The 20,178-nt window shown below is 38.5% G+C and overlaps 1 protein-coding gene across 3 annotated transcripts in view; it reads left to right on the top strand.

Annotated features, from left to right (window-relative positions):
• The window catches only part of AASDH (aminoadipate-semialdehyde dehydrogenase), a 50,093-nt gene that overhangs the window by 439 nt on the left and 29,476 nt on the right, over nt 1–20,178 (top strand). For 2 of the 3 annotated variants that reach the window (XM_043604439.1, XM_043604431.1), the window contains exons 2-3: nt 3,702–3,974; nt 5,036–5,156. In XM_043604439.1, the coding sequence (XP_043460374.1) occupies nt 3,745–3,974; nt 5,036–5,156 (351 nt within the window). In that variant the 5' untranslated portion in view covers nt 3,702–3,744. Of the gene's footprint in view, nt 1–3,701; nt 3,975–5,035; nt 5,157–20,178 lie in introns of those variants that run through there. The other variant, XM_043604448.1, reaches the window with a different exon arrangement.

A 20,178-nucleotide genomic window follows, 5' to 3' on the forward strand; every position in this document is an offset into this window, starting at 1 on the left:
TGGAAATTAAGAAGCCCATGGATGGGGAGGGGGGAAGTTTCTAGATTATTTAACTGTCTTTAAGATAACTAATAACCTAGAGAGACCTCTGGAGCACGACAGTTTGTTGACAGTCTTAAGACCTTTGAAGACTAAATAGCAGCATCTACTGCTGTAAATGAAGTAGGGAATATCTTTAACTTCATGGTTCCATTACATGTGAATCTGCTAAACTTACTTGCTTCTCCCCCCCCCCCCCCCACTCTTATAAGGGCTCAGAAATGTTTGGGTGTATAAAAGTATATAGTGTTCTTATATTTATTTGTTCATTCATGTATTTGTTTTTTATTTTTTAAAAAAATGTTTATTCTTTGAGAGAAAGAGCAAGCAGGGGAGGGGCAGAGAGAAAGGGAGACAGAATCCCAAGACCCTGGCTGTCAGCTCAGAGCTCAGTATGGGGCTCAGACTCATCAACCCAACCGGGATATCATGACCTGAGCCAAAACCAGAACTAGGATGCTCAGTGAGCCACCCAGATACCCCTCTTTTTTTTTTTTTTTAAGTATAGTATTCTTTATTGGAGAGGATATTTATTTTATGATTCAGTTAATGAAAATAAAAACCTTGGAGAGTAGATTTTGTCTTAAGTGTGTAGCAACCCCTGGGAAACTGACAGTTAAAAGTAGAAAAACCTATTAATTGTATAGAGAGGTGTGGTAGCCTTGTAATTTGTCATAAAAATGGTGTATCTTCAGTTACCTTTATAATCTTGCCCCTTAACTTTGAAGTCAAGTATTTTGGAGTATAAAAATTAATCAGAATGTCCTCATGGAAAATTAAGTGCTATAATTGCTTTTGCATTAAAAAATGCAATTTTGGGGACACCTGGGTGGCTCAGGTGGTTAAGCATCTGACTTCGGCTTAGGTCATGATCTCACAGTTCATGAATTCAAGCCCCGCATCGGGCTCTATGCTGACAGGTCAGAACCTGTTTCAGATTCTGTGTTTCCTTCTCTCTCTGGCCCTCTCCCTCCCTCCCTTCCCCCCCTCCCTCCCTCCCTCTCTCTCTCTCTCTCAAATAAATATTAGAAAAATGCAATTTTTTGGCACATACACATAAGATTTTTATGAAAATGCCTTAGTATAATATAGGCAATTTGTTATTCACAGTGGGAGAGAGTAGCAGAAGGTATCCTTCTGTACTGACTATACCTTGTCAGGGATAAACTCATTTGGCATGATTAATGGATAGTATGGACAGTCATCTTTATATAATGATAATTTGTGTGTATGAGGAAGAGCTTAAAATTTTAATCTTGTATATTACAAAAGAAAATATTTATAGAAATGCTTACTAAAAATACTGTAAATACCAAAGATCTTCTATTTTTAAACTTTATATTTAGAAATCATAGCATTTTCAAAACTTATGGGTCTCAATAGTTATTGGTTCATTTTGCTCTTTTTTGTTCTCTAATTCATATCAATTAAATGACATGGGTGAAAGTTAATTTTATTTTTTATTTCTTTTAAAAAATTTTTTTAATGTTTATTTACTTTTTGAGAGAGAGACAGAGTCGTGAGCAGGGGAGGGACAGAGAGAGAGGGAGACACAGAATCCCAAGCAGTCTCCAGGCTCTGAGCTGTCAGCACAGAACCCGATGCAGGGCTTGAACTCACAGACTGAGAGATCATGACCTGAGCTGAAGTCGGACGCTTAACCAACTGAGCCACCCAGGCACCCCTTATTTTTTATTTTTTTATTAAAAAAATTTTTTTAAACTTTTATTTTGTAGAGAAAGAGAGCGTGAGCAAGAGAGGGGCAAAGAGAGGGAGACACAGAATCGGAAACAGGCTCCAGGCTTTGAGCTGTCAGCACAGAGCCCAACGTGGTGCTTGAACTCACGAGTGTTAAGATCATGACCTGAACTAAATTCGGCTGCCTAACCGACTGAGCCCCCCCCAAGAGCTCCTTTATTTCTTTTTTTAATTAAAAATTTTTATGTTTGTTTGTTTGTTTGTTTGTTTATTTATTTATTTATTTATTTATTTATTTATTTTGGAGAGAGAATAACAGAGTGCAAGTCGGCGAGGGACAGAGAAAGAGGGAGACACAGGATCTGAAGCAGGTTCCAGGCTCAGTTGCCAGCACAGAGCCCAACATGGGGCTCAAACTCACGAACCAGGAAATCATAACCTGAGATGTAGTCAGATGCTTAATTGACGGAGCCACCCAGGCTCCTCTATTTTTATTTCTTTAAAGTTTATTTTAAGAGGGAGAGAATCCCAAGCAACCACATTGTCAGTAGAGAGCCCTACAAGGGGCTCAGTCCATGAACTGTGAGATCATGACCTGAGCTGGAATCAAGAGTCAGATGCTTTACTAATTGAGCCACTCAGACAACCTGGTTAATTTTATTTTGAATTAGTAATGAAATCAGTTCAAATAAATATGAACAAATAAACTTGAATAATTAAAATAGGCTACTGGGTAAATCTCATTTGCTTTTGAAATATGGAAAAGAGTTCACAGAAGAGAAAAAAATCACCTTGCCTTTCAAGGAAATACTAGTAATTGTTTCTTTTAAATCAGTGATCCCTAAAGGGTTTTTTTGTTTGTTGGTTTGTTTTGTTTTGTTTTGATGAATTACTATTTCTACTCTGGGGTGCCTGCGTGGCTCAGTCAGTTAAGCATCCAACTTTGGCTCAGGTCATGATCTCCAGTTCATGAGTTTCAACCCCACATCAGACTCTCTGCTGTTAGCACAGAGCCTGCTTTAGATCCTCTGTCCCCCTCTTTCTTTGCCCCTCCCCTGCTCGTGCATGTGTGTGTGCGCGTGGGTTCTCTTGCTCCCTCTCAAAAATAAACATTAAAAAAAAAAAAACAAAACTAGAGGATAAAGAGCTTATTCAACAATTACAAAAGGGACTTGATGTGACTTCTGAAGTCTTAAATAATATCATAGTTTATATACAGTGGACTAAAACTGGATCGATTTAGATAGATTTTCCTTTTTTCTATCAAAGGTTGACTTTGCTTTCACCTAACTTCAGTTTCTAAAAGTATAGTTTATTTGTATTAATCTCTTCAAAGACATTTTGCAGGATTTTAACTACTTTATCTTAATCTGGGATGGAAACCAAAGAAAAATGAAAAGAAAATTAAGCATGTAGTGCTTTAAATTGTTTTTTTTTTTTCCTTAATGTTTATTCTTGAGAGAGAGAGACTGAGCATTAGTGGGGGAGGGGCAGAGAGAGAGGGAGAGACAGAATCCAAAACAGGCTCCAGCTCTGATCTGTCAGGACAGAGTCCAGCACGGGGCTTGAACCCATGAACCTTGAGATTATGACCTGAGCCGAAGTTGGACACTTAACTGAGCCACCCAGACACGCCTAAAGTGGGTTTTATTGGTTAATTTTTTATATGCATTTTTTACATTGTGGTAAGTTGAGAGAGAATTCTACATTTCTACCTGTTTCATTCTCATCTGTGTATACCACTCCTCTCCCAAATTTTCTTCCAGCTCAGACCTAGTGTTAGGTTGATAGTATCAGATTAATTTTCAACTCCTTGTTCTCAACATACTTCCTAAATTCAGAGATTAATTATGTTTTTGATATAGTTGTTTTTGTGAGGAATGATTTGTATTGAAGTTTCTCTCTCCCTTTCACCCTGCCATGTTCCCTAAAACTCCCTATCCCCATAATATTTCTGTATATAGGTGGAGTTCTCTGCTACCAATGAGGCTTCAATAAACCAGTGAAATGACTCTTCAGGAATTGGTACATCGGGCTGCCTCCATTTATTCAGATAAAATAGCTGTATGTTTTGATGAGTGTAACAACCAGCCTCCAGTTTATTACACCTATAAGTCTGTGGTTCATGCTGCTTCAGAATTATCAAATTTTCTACTATTACACTGTGACTTTCAAGGAATTCGGGAAGTTGGTCTCTACTGCCATCCTGGTATTAACTTACCCTCTTGGATTTTAGGGTAATTATTTTAATACTGAATTTTTAGTTTTCTAACCTAATTTATAATTTTTTAATACATAGAATGTTGTATCTTACATAAAAATACAATAGTATACAGAATAGTGTTGCTTGGTCAATTTTAGAGAGGCTAAAGAAGTTCGTATTTCCCAACAATTATTTTTAATCATTTAATTGATCTGAGTTTATTTAGGAGACAAGAAATTTTCATTAATAGAATATTTAAGTATCTCCAAAATATAAGGGCTTCATTTGTCTACCAAAAGAAAATGGTCATAAATTTGTTATATCAAAGCAAACAAGTATTTCAGAAATAACATGACTATTTTTTCTCCTGAGACTGAAGTTTAGGTACTCAAAGTATTCAGTAAATGAATGAATAAGTGAACTTTTGGATGTTGGTTCATAAAAAAATGAGCTATGGACTGAGGACACTAATTATTATTTGCAAAATGTTCATCATTAAGTTGTTATAGAATATTATCCTTATATAGTGATTTCTGTACTAGGGTTCTACAGTAAATAAAAGCTATTAAAGAAGTAGAAAAGTTGATGTTCATCCCATAATATGTGTGTTAGTAGATTAATGTATAAATGTAAAGCAAAAAAAGTTAAAATTTGGCTTCCATTCAATCATTGAAAAAATTTTATTCAAAATTTACTATGTGCAAAAATCCATTGTCCCCAAAGTATACCTGAAAGTACTTTTTTTAGATTTTATTTTTAAGTAATCTCTACACCCAGTTTGGGGTTTGATTTCCCACAACCCCAGTATCAAGAGTCTTGTGCTCTACTGACTGAGCCAGACCAGCACCCTTATCTCAGAGTACTTTTAGTTAAAACAACTAACTGATTTTGGATCTTAAAGTGATAAAAATTTAATGGTGGATATTCTGCCTTAAAAACAAAATAGAAATAACTATAAGCAACAATGTGTCAACAAAAACATTGGCATTTCTGATATAGTCGTTGGTAAAGTACATAGGGAAATAGAAATACTTAAAGATGATTTTCAACAGATCTTCTATGCTGAAGAAATGCTATTCTGTACTCTTTATTTAGAATTCTCCAAGTCCCTGCTGCTTATGCTCCTATTGATCCAGATGCACCACCAGCGTTGTCAACTCATTTTATGAAAAAATGTAATCTAAGTTATATTCTTGTTGAAAAACAGCAAATTAATGTAAGTGTGTGTATTTAAATTTTTGTGTGTGTGTTTATCTTTCAATTGAAGGGTGTGTGTGTACATTTCTACGTTTCCTAAATGTAGACATTTGGGTTGGATAATTGTTGTGAGGAGTATCCTGTACATTACAGGTTATTTGAACAGCCTCCCTGATTTCCACCCACTAAATGCCAGTAGCACTGCCTCGACCCCACCCCATCCCAGTTGTGACAATGAAAATTGTCTCCAGAAATGGCCAGATGTCTCCTGGAGGTACAATTCACCTCCTACACTCTATTGAGAAACACTGCCCTATAGCATGAAGGCTATATGCCCTAGACATATAATTACTGTGCATTATTTTGAATTTCCTTTCTCTTTCCAAAGTTGTTTCTAGGAAAATTTTATAATAATGGAAACCTTTTTTAAAATTTTATTTATTTTTGAGAGGGAGAGGGAAGCAGGTACAGAGGGAGGGAGAGAGAGAATCCCAAGCAGGCCTTGAGCTGTCAGTGCAGACCCCAACATGGGGCTTGAACTCACAAACTGAGATTATGACCTGAGCCGAAATCAAGAGTTGGATGCTCAACTGACTGAGCCACCCAGGTGCCCCAAAACCATATCTTTGTATATTTGTAGCAATTTTTAGTGATCAACAACATTAAAGAACTATAACCAGGCTTAGATTTTGAAAAAGAGATTGGCACTTAGAGTTTTCCAGAGAGGTCTAGTCTATTTATTTTTTTAAAATGCCCATTTATTTTGAGAACACAAGCCGGGGAGGGGCAGAGAGAGGGAGAGAGAGAATCCCAAGCAGGCTCTATGCAGCCAGCACAGAGGTTGACATGGGGCTTGATCTCACAATCGAGCGAGATCATGACCTGAGCCGAAATCAAGAGTTGGACGCTTAACCAACAGAGCCGGTCAGGCACTTCCTAAATTTATTTTTTAATTTTTAAGTGACTGCCAACCAGATATCTAGCCAAGAGACATTGCTTTATGGGCAAGAGTTGGTTATTACATGTTCAGGAAGATCCAGCCCATGTTTCATTATTTCTTCATAAAATATTGTTTTACCAAAGAGGAGAAAAGAACATTATAGAACATATATTCAGTTTAGCCTGTTTTCACCCATTTCCTAGCTGAACCAATTTGTATTTGAGGATAACTTAAATGTGTTCCACTTAGGTATCTATATGTCTGTGCATCTCTGAATATATAATGAAAAATATCAAAAGCTTGAGATGCTAGGGAATCACGAGTATTAGAATAAAGACTCTAGAAGGAGACAACTAAAGTATAATTGGTGAATATTTTCTAAATAAACATTAATGTGTAGTCAAAAGTTTTCTCAGATTGGTTATTTGTTTGTTTGCTTTTTTAATGTTTGTTTATTTTTGTGAGAACACCAGAAAGCTGGAGAGGGGCAAAGAGGGGGACATAAGATCCAAAGCAGGCTCCATGCTGATAGCAGAGAGCCCACTGTGGGGCTTGAACTCATGAACTGCGAGGTTATGACCTGAGCTAAAGTTGGACACTTAACCAACTGAGCCACCCAGGTGACCCTGGTTATTTCTTTGTTGATGTAATAAACAAAGCTAAAATGGGAATGTGACATTCGTTTTTCTTGACAGCCTTGGTGAAGGTTTTATAAAAGAGGTGGTTGAATTTGAGAATTGTCAGTATTGCGTGTTCTTTATAACTGCTTATATAAAGAGTTGGGCATATAGAAAACACCATAGGAAGTCCCTTGCTTCCGGTTCCATTACTTTGATGATGGTATAAGTGTTCCTCCTTGACACATGAGCAATCAGGATGTACTTACTGAACCCAGCATCCACTAGAATAGTAGTTCTCAGTTGGAGATCATTTTGCCTCCCAGGAGACATTTGGCAATGTCCACAGTTATTTTTTATTATGCTGACAGTGCGGTGCTCCTGGCATCTAGTGGGTAGAGGCCATAGATGCTGCTAAAAATCCTATAAAGCACAAGATCACCTACAAAGATTTATCTGGTGCAAAATGTCAGTAGTGTTGAGATTGAGAAACCATACACTAAAGACAAGTTTTTTGGAAGGGCATCAGTACGTGAAAGAAGCCCAAGACCTGATTCCAGCTACTTATAACGTATAGTTGACCTTTGGACATGGTTTGAACTGCGCAGGTCCACTAACATGCGATGGTTTTTTTTTTGTTTTGTTTGTTTTTTTTAATACAGTACAGTACACCATTGTAAATGTATTTTCTCATGATTTTCTTTTTTAGCATTGATACAATACGTTTTAATATAGTCCATATTCAGATTTCCATATTTGCCTCCAAAAAATCCTTTTAGCTTTTTCGGGGGAAGGGTACAAAATCCAGTCAAATATCATATAATATATCCCTTTCTCACACCTCCTTAGTATCCTTTCATCTAGAACAGCTCTCCTACCTTTTTCAAAAATATTTCACATCTTTCAGAAATCAGAGTTATTGAGGTATAATGTACATAGAGTAAAAATCACCTAGTTTATGTGTACATTTTAATGAGTTTTGGCAAATATAAACAGTTATGAAAACACCTCTTAAATCATGATATAAATGTTTTCCTTAATTTCAAAATCCTTGTGCCCCTTTTCAGTCAGTCCCAAGTACATTTTTTACATTTCCTCTTTTTTGAAACTATTTTAAAGGCTTTTGTGATGTCATGACTGGTCTAGTTTTCCTCCCAGATCTCCTCAGTCACTTTAGCCAACTTCTCTTCCTCTGTGAGGACAGGAAACTTGTTTGTAACAGTTTGTCACTTAGGATCATATCCTCAACACCTAGAACAATACCTGGTGTAGGAAACACTGCAAAGTGAGGCACTTTGAACTATGCTCATTTATGTAATGCTCAGCTTCCAGCTAAATATTACCTTCATTTTCTAAATGACAATAAAGCTCAACAAAGTATAATTGGTACCATTTACAAAACCACTATATAACAAAGCCAGGATTTAAATACATTGGGTAAAATATGTTCTGATTAATTATATTTCAGTATTAAAAATTGTTTTTAATGTGCATAGAGTTGATACAAAATGTTACATTGGTTTCAGGTGTGCAACATCGTGATTGAGCATCTCTATACATTATGCTAAGGTCACTACAAGTGTAGCTACCAACTCACTGTACAGTGTGATTATGGTATCACTGACTATATTCCCTATGCTGTACCTTTTATTCCCTATTATTTCAGTATTACAGACAGATGTGTGAATATTGAAAATAATTGCGATTACAGAATTTAAGATTTTTAGAGCCCTTTATTCTTATGGTATAAGGTTATGCACATTCACTAAGAGCTGTATAATGTAATACTTATGTAACATTTTGAATTTGAAAAGCACTTGTTGAACTGCAGAATAAGTAAGGCAAATGTTATTTGGTCATTACTTTGTAGTCACTTGAGAGATTTTATGAGTTTAATTCTTTTTTTTTTTTTTTTTAAATTTTTTTTTTCAACGTTTTTATTTATTTTGGGGACAGAGAGAGACAGAGCATGAACGGGGGAGGGGCAGAGAGAGAGGGAGACACAGAATCGGAAACAGGCTCCAGGCTCTGAGCCATCAGCCCAGAGCCTGACGTGGGGCTCGAACTCACGGACCGCGAGATCGTGACCTGGCTGAAGTCGGACGCTTAACCGACTGCGCCACCCAGGTGCCCCTAATTCTTTTTTTTAATTGAAGTATAGTTGGCATCCAATGTTAGTTTCAAGTGTACAACGTAGTGGTTCAAGTTTATATGTTATCTTCATTGTAAGTGTAGCTACCATCTGTTGCCATATAATGGTATTACAATGTTATTGACTGTATTCCCTATGCTGTACCTTTTATCCCCATAACTTATTCCATAAACTGGAAGCCTGTATCTCCTTTTCACCCATTTTCACCCACCCTTCTCCCCCTATGGCAACCACATTTGTTCTCTGTATTTATGAGTCTGTTCATGTTTTTTGTTTTTGTTCTTTAGATTACACATATAAATGAAATCATGGTATATTTCTCTCTCTTGTTTCATTTAGCATAATTCCCTTGAAGTCTGTGTTGCAAATGGCAAGATCTCCTTTTTATGGCTGAATAATATTCATGTGTGTGTATGTGTACATTACAGCATCTTTATCCATTTATTTATTGGACACTTGGTTGCTTCCATATCTTGGCTGCTGTAAATAGCCCTGCAATGCACATAGGAATGCGTATATCTTCTTGTATTATGTTTTCATTTTCTTTGGGTAAATGCCCAGTAGTGGAATTACTGGATCATATGGTATCCTTTTTTTTTTTTTTTTTTAATGTTTATTTATCTTGAGAAGGAGAAAGAGAATCCCAAGCAGTCTCTGCACTATCAGCACAGAACCCGATGCAGGGTTTAATCTCATGAACTGTGAGATCATGATCTGAGCTGAGATCAAGATTCAGATGCTTAACCGACTGAGAGCCACCCAGGTGCTCCGCTCATATGGTAGTTCTAATTTTAAGTTTTTGAGGAACCTCCATCCAGTTTACCACAGTGGCTGCACCAATTTACATCCTCACCAATATTTGTTATTTCTTGTCTTTTTGATTCTACTCATTTTGACAAATGTGAGGTAGTATCTCGTATTTTTGATTTGCATTTCCCTGATTAGTGATGTTGAATGTCTTTCATGTGCCTGTTGGCCATCTAGATGTCGTCTGTGGAAAATATCTATTCAGGTCCTCTGCCTATTTTTTTTTTAATTTTATTTTTATTTTTTTTAAATTTACATCCAAATTAGTTAGCATATAGTGCAACAATGATTTCAGGAGTAGACTCCTTAATGCCCCTTACCCATTTAGCCCATCCCCCCTCCCACAACCCCTCCAGTAACCCTCAGTTTGTTCTCCATATTTATGAGTCTCTTCTGTTTTGTCCCCCTCCTGTTTTTATATTATTTTTGTTTCCATTCCCTTATGTTCATGTTTTGTCTGTTAAAGTCCTTACATGAGTGAAGTCATACGATTTTTGTCTTTCTCTAATTTCACTTAGCATAATACCCTCCAGTTCCATCCACGTAGTTGCAAATGGCAAGATTTCATTCTTTTTGATTGCTGAGTAATACTCCATTGTGTATATATACACATCTTCTTTATTCATCCATCAGTGGACATTTGGGCTCTTTCCATATTTTGGCCATTGTTGATAGGGCTGCTATAAACATGGGGGTGCATGTGTCCCTTTGAAACGGCACACCTGTATCCCGTGGATAAATGCCTGGTAGTGCAATTGCTGGGTCGTAGGGTAGTTCTATTTTTAGTTTTTGAGGAACCTCCATACTGTTTTCCAGAGTGGCTGCACCAGCTTGCATTCCCACATCTGCCTATTTTTTTAATGGGATTATTTGTTTTGGTTTTGGTTTATTATTATTATTATTTTTTTGATGTTGAATTCTAAAAGCTCTTCATATATTTTGGATATTAACCATTTATCAGCTACATCATTTGGAAGTATTTTCTCCCATTTAGTAGGTTGCCCTTTTATTGATGGCTTTCACCTTTTATTGATGGCTTACTTCTCTGTGCAAAATCTTTTTATTTTGCTGAAGTTCCAATAATTTTGCTTTTGTTTCCCTTGCTTGAGGAGACATATTTAGAAAAATGTTGCTAAGGCTGATGTTAAAGAGATTATGGTCTGTTTTTTTCTAAGAGTTTTATGGTTTTGGTTTCACATTTAGGTCTTTTTTTTTTTTTTTTTTTATGAAATTTATTGACAAATTGGTTTCCATACAACACCCAGTGCTCATCCCAAAAGGTGCCCTCCTCAATACCCATCACCCACCCTCTCCTCCCTCCCACCCCCCATCAACCCTCAGTTTGTTCTCAGTTTTTAACAGTCTCTTATGCTTTGGCTCTCTCCCATTCTAACCTCTTTTTTTTTTTTTTCCTTCCCCTCCCCCATGGGTTCCTGTTAAGTTTCTCAGGATCCACATAAGAGTGAAACCATATGGTATCTGTCTTTCTCTGTATGGCTTATTTCACTTAGCATCACACTCTCCAGTTCCATCCACGTTGCTACAAAAGGCCATATTTCATTTTTTCTCATTGCCACGTAATATTCCATTGTGTATATAAACCACAATTTCTTTATCCATTCATCAGTTGATGGACATTTAGGCTCTTTCCATAATTTGGCTATTGTTGAGAGTGCTGCTATGAACATTGGGGTACAAGTGGCCCTATGCATCAGTACTCCTGTATCCCTTGGATAAATTCCTAGCAGTGCTATTGCTGGGTCATAGGGTAGGTCTATTTTTAATTTTCTGAGGAACCTCCACACTGCTTTCCAGAGCAGCTGCACCAGTTTGCATTCCCACCAACAGTGCAAGAGGGTTCCCGTTTCTCCACATCCTCTCCAGCATCTATAGTCTCCTGATTTGTTCATTTTGGCCACTCTGACTGGCGTGAGGTGATATCTGAGTGTGGTTTTGATTTGTATTTCCCTGATAAGGAGCGACGTTGAACATCTTTTCATGTGCCTGTTGGCCATCCGGATGTCTTCTTTAGAGAAGTGTCTATTCATGTTTTCTGCCCATTTCTTCACTGGGTTATTTGGTTTTCGGGTGTGGAGTTTGGTGAGCTCTTTATAGATTTTGGAGACTAGCCCTTTGTCCGATATGTCATTTGCGAATATCTTTTCCCATTCCGTTGGTTGCCTTTTAGTTTTGTTGGTTGTTTCCTTTGCTGTGCAGAAGCTTTTTATCTTCATAAGGTCCCAGTAATTCACTTTTGCTTTTAATTCCCTTGCCTTTGGGGATGTGTCGAGTAAGAGATTGCTACGGCTGAGGTCAGAGAGGTCTTTTCCTGCTTTCTCCTCTAAGGTTTTGATGGTTTCCTGTCTCACATTCAGGTCCTTTATCCATTTTGAGTTTATTTTTGTGAATGGTGTGAGAAAGTGGTCTAGTTTCAACCTTCTGCATGTTGCTGTCCAGTTCTCCCAGCACCATTTGTTAAAGAGGCTGTCTTTTTTCCATTGGATGTTCTTTCCTGCTTTGTCAAAGATGAGTTGGCCATACGTTTGTGGGTCTAGTTCTGGGGTTTCTATTCTATTCCATTGGTCTATGTGTCTGTTTTGGTGCCAATACCATGCTGTCTTGATGATGACAGCTTTGTAGTAGAGGCTAAAGTCTGGGATTGTGATGCCTCCTGCTTTGGTCTTCTTCTTCAAAATTCCTTTGGCTATTCGGGTCCTTTTGTGGCTCCATATGAATTTTAGGATTGCTTGTTCTAGTTTCGAGAAGAATGCTGGTGCAATTTTGATTGGGATTGCATTGAATGTGTAGATAGCTTTGGGTAGTATTGACATTTTGACAATATTTATTCTTCCAATCCATGAGCAGGGAATGTCTTTCCATTTCTTTAAATCTTCTTCAATTTCCTTCAGAAGCTTTCTATAGTTTTCAGCATACAGATCCTTTACATCTTTGGTTAGATTTATTCCTAGGTATTTTATGCTTCTTGGTGCAATTGTGAATGGGATCAGTTTCTTTATTTGTCTTTCTCTTGCTTCATTGTTAGTGTATAAGAATGCAACTGATTTCTGTACATTGATTTTGTATCCTGCAACTTTGCTGAATTCCTGTATCAGTTCTAGCAGACTTTTGGTGGAGTCTATCGGATTTTCCATGTATAATATCATGTCATCTGCAAAAAGCGAAAGCTTGACTTCATCTTTGCCAATTTTGATGCCTTTGATTTCCTTTTGTTGTCTGATTGCTGATGCTAGAACTTCCAGCACTATGTTAAACAGCAGCGGTGAGAGTGGGCATCCTTGTCGTGTTCCTGATCTCAGGGAAAAAGCTCTCAGTTTTTCCCCGTTGAGGATGATGTTAGCTGTGGGCTTTTCATAAATGGCTTTTATGATCTTTAAGTATGTTCCTTCTATCCCGACTTTCTCAAGGGTTTTTATTAAGAAAGGGTGCTGGATTTTGTCGAAGGCCTTTTCTGCATCGATTGACAGGATCATATGGTTCTTCTCTTTTTTTTTGTTAATGTGATGTATCACGTTGATTGATTTGCGAATGTTGAACCAGCCCTGCATCCCAGGAATGAATCCCACTTGATCATGGTGAATAATTCTTTTTATATGCCGTTGAATTCGATTTGCTAGTATCTTATTGAGAATTTTTGCATCCATATTCATCAGGGATATTGGCCTGTAGTTCTCTTTTTTTACTGGGTCTCTGTCTGGTTTAGGAATCAAAGTAATACTGGCTTCATAGAATGAGTCTGGAAGTTTTTCTTCCCTTTCTATTTCTTGGAATAGCTTGAGAAGGATAGGTATTATCTCTGCTTTAAACGTCTGGTAGAACTCCCCTGGGAAGCCATCTGGTCCTGGACTCTTATTTGTTGGGAGATTTTTGATAACCGATTCAATTTCTTCGCTGGTTATGGGTCTGTTCAAGCTTTCTATTTCCTCCTGATTGAGTTTTGGAAGAGTGTGGGTGTTCAGGAATTTGTCCATTTCTTCCAGGTTGTCCAATTTGTTGGCATATAAATTTTCATAGTATTCCCTGATAATTGTTTGTATCTCTGAGGGATTGGTTGTAATCATTCCATTTTCATTCATGATTTTATCTATTTGGGTCATCTCCCTTTTCTTTTTGAGAAGCCTGGCTAGAGGTTTGTCAATTTTGTTTATTTTTTCAAAAAACCAACTCTTGGTTTCGTTGATCTGCTCTACAGTTTTTTTAGATTCTATATTGTTTATTTCTGCTCTGATCTTTATTATTTCTCTTCTTCTGCTGGGTTTAGGCTGCCTTTGCTGTTCTGCTTCTAGTTCCTTTAGGTGTGCTGTTAGATTTTGTATTTGGGATTTTTCTTGTTTCTTGAGATAGGCCTGGATTGCAATGTATTTTCCTCTCAGGACTGCCTTTGCTGCGTCCCAAAGCGTTTGGATTGTTGTATTTCATTTTCGTTTGTTTCCATATATTTTTTAATTTCTTCTCTAATTGCCTGGTTGACCCAATCATTCGTTAGTAGGGTGTTCTTTAACCTCCATGCTTTTGGAGGTTTTCCAGACTTTTTTCTGTGGTTGATTTCAAGCTTCATAGCATTGTGGTCTGAAAGTAAGCATGGTATAATTTCAATTCTTGTAAACTTATGAAGGGCTGTTTTGTGACCCAGTATATGATCTATCTTGGAGAATGTTCCATGTGCACTCGAGAAGAAAGTATATTCTGTTGCTTTGGGATGCAGAGTTCTAAATATATCTGTCAAGTCCATCTGATCCAATGTCTCATTCAGGGCCCTTGTTTCTTTATTGACTGTGTGTCTAGATGATCTATCCATTTCTGTAAGTGGGGTGTTAAAGTCCCCTGCAATTACCACATTCTTATCAATAAGGTTACTTATGTTTATGAGTAATTGTTTTATATATTTGGGGGCTCCGGTATTCGGCGCATAGACATTTATAATTGTTAGCTCTTCCTGATGGATAGACCCTGTAACTATTATATAATGTCCTTCTTCATCTCTTGTTACAGCCTTTAATTTAAAGTCTAGTTTGTCTGATATAAGTATGGCTACTCCAGCTTTCTTTTGGCTTCCAGTCGCATGATAAATAGTTCTCCATCCCCTCACTCTCAATCTAAAGGTGTCCTCAGGTCTAAAATGAGTCTCTTGTAGACAGCAAATAGATGGGTCTTGTTTTTTTATCCATTCTGATACCCTATGTCTTTTGGTTGGCGCATTTAATCCATTTACATTCAGTGTTATTATAGAAAGATACGGGTTTAGAGTCATTGTGATGTCTGTATGTTTTATGTTTGTAGTGATGTCTCTGGGACTTTGTCTCACAGGGTCCCCCTTAGGATCTCTTGTAGGGCTGGTTTAGTGGTGACAAATTCCTTCAGTTTTTGTTTGTTTGGGAAGACCTTTATCTCTCCTTCTATTCTAAATGACAGACTTGGTGGATAAAGGATTCTTGGCTGCATATTTTTTCTGTCTAGCACCCTGAAAATCTCGTGCCAATTCTTTCTGGCCTGCCAAGTTTCAAAAGAGAGATCAGTCACGAGTCTTATAGGTCTCCCTTTATATGTGAGGGCACGTTTACCCCTTGCTGCTTTCAGAATTTTCTCTTTATCCTTGTATTTTGCCAGTTTCACTATGATATGTCATGCAGAAGATTGATTCAAGTTACGTCTGAAGGGAGTTCTCTGTGCCTCTTGGATTTCAATGCCTTTTTCCTTCCCCAGTTCAGGGAAGTTCTCAGCTATTATTTCTTCAAGTACCCCTTCAGCACCTTTCCCTCTCTCTTCCTCCTCTGGGATACCAATTATGCGTATATTATTTCTTTTTAGTGTATCACTTAGTTCTCTAATTTTCCCCTCATACTCCTGGATTTTTTTATCTCTCTTTTTCTCAGCTTCCTCTTTTTCCATAACTTTATCTTCTAGTTCACCTATTCTCTCCTCTGCCTCTTCAAGCCGAGCTGTGGTGGTTTCCGTTTTGTTATGCATTTCGTTTAAAGCGTTTTTCAGCTCCTCATGACTGTTCCTTAGTCCCTTGATCTCTGTAGCAAGAGATTCTCTGCTGTCCTATATACTTTTTTCAAGCCCAGTGATTAATTTTATGACTATTATTCTAAATTCACTTTCTGTTATATTATTTAAATCCTTTTTGATCAGCTCATTAGCTGTTGTTATTTCCTGGAGATTCTTCTGAGGGGAGTTCTTCCGCTTGGTCATTTTGGATAGTCCCTGGTGTGGTGAGGACCTGCAGGGCACTTCCCCTGTGCTGTGGTGTATAACTGGAGTTGGTGGGCGGGGCCGCAGTCCGACCTGATGTCTGCCCCCAGCCCACCGCTGGGGCCACAGTCAGACTGGTGTGTGCCTTCTCTTCCCCTCTCCTAGGGGCGGGATTCACTGTGGGGTGGTGTGGCTCGTCTGGGCTACTTGCACCCTGCCAGGCTTGTGATGCTGGGGATCTGGCGTATTAGCTGGGGTGGGTAGGCAAGGTGCTCGGGGGCAGGAGGGGCAGGCTTAGATCGCTTCTCCTTAGGTGATCCACTTCAGGAGGGGCCCTGTGGCAGCGGGAGGGAGTCAGATCCGCTGCCGGAGGTTTGGCTCCACAGAAGCGCAGAGTTGGGTGTTTGCGCAGAGCGAGCAAGTTCCCTAGCAGGAACGGGTTCTCTTTGGGATTTTGGCTGGGGGATGGGCGGGGGAGATGGCGCTGGCGAGCGCCTTTGTTCCCCACCAAACTGAGTTCTGTCGTCCGGGGGTCAGCAGCTCTCCCTCCCTTTGTCCTCCAGCCTTCCCGCTTTCTGAGCAGAGTTGTTAACTTATGACCTCCCAGATGCTAAGTCGCGCTTGCTGTTGGAACACAGTCCGTCAGGCCCCTCCGCTTTTGCAAGCCAGACTCGGGGGCTCTGCTTGGCCAGCGAGCCGCCCCTCCGCCCCGGCTCCCTCCCGCCAGTCCGTGGATCGCGCACCGCCTCGCCGCCCTTCCTACCCTCTTCCGTGGGCCTGTCGTCTGCGTTTGGCTCTGGCGACTCCGTTCTGCTAATCCTCTGGCGGTTTTCTGGGTTATTTAGGCAGGTGTAGATGGAATCTAAGTGATCAGCAGGACGTGCGCTGAGCCCAGCATCCTCCTAAGCCGCCATCTTGCCTTTTTCTCCTCACATTTAGGTCTTTAATACACCGTGGGTTTATTTTTGTGTGTAGTATATGAGAGGGGCCCAGTTACAGTCTTTTGCATGTAGCTGTCCAGTTTTCCCAGCACCATTTATTGAAGAGACTCTTTTCCTAATTGCATATTCTCGCCTCTTGTGTCATAGATTAATTGACCATATAAGCATGGGTTTATTTCTGGGCTCTCTGTCCTGTTGTTCTATGTGTCTGTTTCTGTGCCAGTACCATACTGCTTTGATTACTACAGCTTTGTATTATGTTTTGAAACTGGGATTGTGATACCTCACTCTCTGTTTTTTCTTAAGATTGGTTTGGCTATTTGGGGTCTTTTGTGGTTCCATACAAATTTTAGGATTATTTGTTCTAGTTCAGTGAAAAATGCTTCTGGTATTTTGATGGGATTATATTGAATCTAGATTGCTTTGCACAATATGGACATCTTAACGATATTCTTCCAGTCTATGGCCATGAAATATCTGTTCATTTGTGTTGTCTTCAGTTGTTTTCATCAGTGTTTTTTTTTATATTTTCACAGTACTCTTCTTTTAGCCTCTTGGTTAAATTCATTCTAGATATTTTACTACTTTTGGTGTAATTGTAAATGGAATTATTTTCTTAATTTCTCTTTCCTTGCTAGAATATAGGAATTGCTTAATTGCTACTTCCTTGCTAGTATATAGGAATGCAACAGGTTTCTGTATATTAATTTTGTATCCTGCAACTTTATGGAATTCATTTATTTTTTTAAGTTTTATTTGCTTTTTTTAAATTTACTTTTTTTGTAATGTTTCTTTTTGAGAGACAGAGACAGATAGTGAGTAGGGGAGGGCCAGAGAGAGAGGGAGACACAGAAATCTGAAGTAGACTCCAGGTTCTGAGCTGTGAGCACAGAGCCTGACGTGGGGCTCAAACTCGTGAACCATGAGATCATGACCTGAGCCAAAGTTGTACGCTTAACCTACTGAGCCACCCAGGTGCCCCTAAAGTTTATTTACTTTTGAGAGAGTGTGTGTGTGCGCACACACACATACAGACACGCGCATGCGCATGCCACAGGTGTGTGCATGTGCAAGTAAGGGAGAGGCAGAGAGAGGGAGACACAGAATCCAAAGCAGGCTCTCTGCTGACAGAACCCACAAACCGTGAGATCATGACCTGAGCCCAAGTCAGATGCTTAACAGACTGGGCCACCCAGGCACCCTCATTTATTACTTTTAATAGTTTTTGATGAAATCTTTAGGGTTTTCTATTAGTATGATGTCATCTGCAAATAGTAACAGTTTAATTTTTTTCTTACCAATTTGGATGTCCTTCCTCCCACCCCCAAACCCTTTATTGCTGTGGCCAGAACTTCCAGTAAGTACCATTTGAATAAAAGTGGGTGGACATCCTTGTCTTATTTCTGATCTTAGAGGAGAAGCTCTGTTTTCACCATTGAGTAGGATGTTAGCTGTGGATTTTTCATATATGGCCTTTTATTATGGTGAGGCTTGTTCCTTGTCTTTGTTTCAAGTTTTTACCATGAATGATACTGAGTTTTGTCAGATGCTTTTTCTGTATCAATTAAGAGGATGTGATTTTTTATTCATTTTGTTATTGTGAATTCCATTGACTTGTGAATATTGGACCATTTTTGCAACTTTGGAATAAATCACATTTGACTGTAGTGAATGATCCTTTTAATGTATTGTTGAATGAGGTTTGCTAGTATCTTATTGAGCGTTTTTGTATCCGTGTTCATCAGGGAAATTGGCCTGCAGTTTTCTTTTTTTGTAGTGTCTTTTAAAAAAATATTCTTTTGCATTTAGTGTTTGTTTGTTTATTTTAAAGTTTATTTATTTCGAGAGGGGTCGGGGCAAAGAGACAGAGAATCCCAAGCTGGCTCTACACTCTCAGCATGGAGCCTGATGTAGGGCTTAAAGCCACAAACTGTGAGATCATAACCTGAGCTAAAATCAAGAGTCAGATGATTCACAGACTGAGCCACTCAGGTGCCCCTGTTTATTTATTTTTAAGGTTTCTTTATTTTGAGAGAGAACATGTACATGAGCAGGGGAGGGGCAAGATAGAGAGAATCCCAAGCAGGCTGTGTGTTGTCAGTGCAGCCTGATTCAGGTATCGATCTCACAAATCCTGAGATCATGACCTGAACCAAAATCAAGAGTTGGATGCTTAATCCACTGAGCCATACAAGCACCTGTATTTATTTCTTTTTAAGTAGACTCGATGCCCATGGTGGAGCTTGAACTCATGATCTTGAGATCAAGAGTCCTCTATGTTCTACCAACTGTGCCAACCAGGCACCCCAGGTGTTAACTCCTCTTTAAATGCTTCATGGGGCGCCTGGGTGGCTCAGTCGGTTGAGCGACTTCGGCTCAGGTCACGATCTCGCGGTCCGTGAGTTCAAGCCCTGCGTCGGGCTCTGGGCTGATGGCTCAGAGCCTGGAGCCTGCTTCCGATTCTGTGTCTCCCTCTCTCTCTGCCCCTCCCCTTTTCGTTCATGCTCTGTCTCTCTCTGTCTCAAAAATAAATAAATGTTAAAAAAAAAATAAAAAAAAATGCTTCATATAATTCACCTGTGAGTCCACCTGGTCCTAGACTTTTTGTTTGAGAGTTTTTGGATTACCAATGCAATTTTGTTACTAGTGATTGGTCTATTCTGACTTTCTATTTCTTCCTGATTTAGTTTTGGAAGATTGTATGTTTCTAGGAATTTATTTCTACTAGGTTATTCTATTTGTTGGCATATAATTTTTCATAGTAGTCTCATAATCCTTTTTATTACTGTGATATTGGTTGTTAATTTATTTTATTTGGGTCCTCCTTTTTTGATGAGTCTGGCTAAAGGTTTATCAACTTTCTTTATCTTTTCAAAGAACTGGCTCTTGGTTTCATTGATCTTTTCTATTGCTTCTTAGTCTATTTCATTTATTTCTGCTTTGATTTTACCATATCCTTCTACTCACCTTGGGTTTTGTTCTTTTTCTTTGAGGTAATCCAATATCACTGTAAATTCTCTTAGAACCGCTTTTGGTGTATCCCAGCTTTGGACTATTGTTTTCATTTGTCTTCATGTAATTTTTGATTTCCTTTTTAATATCTTTGTTGACCCATTGGCTCAGTAGCATGTTTAGCTTGTGCGTGTTTGTGTTTTTCCAGGCTTTTTTCTTAATTTCTAGTTTCATATCATTGTGATTAAAGAAAAAAAGATGCCTGTTAGGATTTAAATCTTCTTAAATTATTGAGACTTGATTTTTGTGGCTTAATGTGATCTATCCTAGAGAATGTTCCATGTGTACTTGAAAGGAGTGAGGAATGTGTATTCTATTTGATGGAATGTTCTGTATATATTTAAGCCCATCTGGTATAA

Source organism: Prionailurus bengalensis, chromosome B1, assembly GCF_016509475.1.
Source record: "Prionailurus bengalensis isolate Pbe53 chromosome B1, Fcat_Pben_1.1_paternal_pri, whole genome shotgun sequence".
NCBI lineage: Eukaryota > Metazoa > Chordata > Mammalia > Carnivora > Felidae > Prionailurus > Prionailurus bengalensis.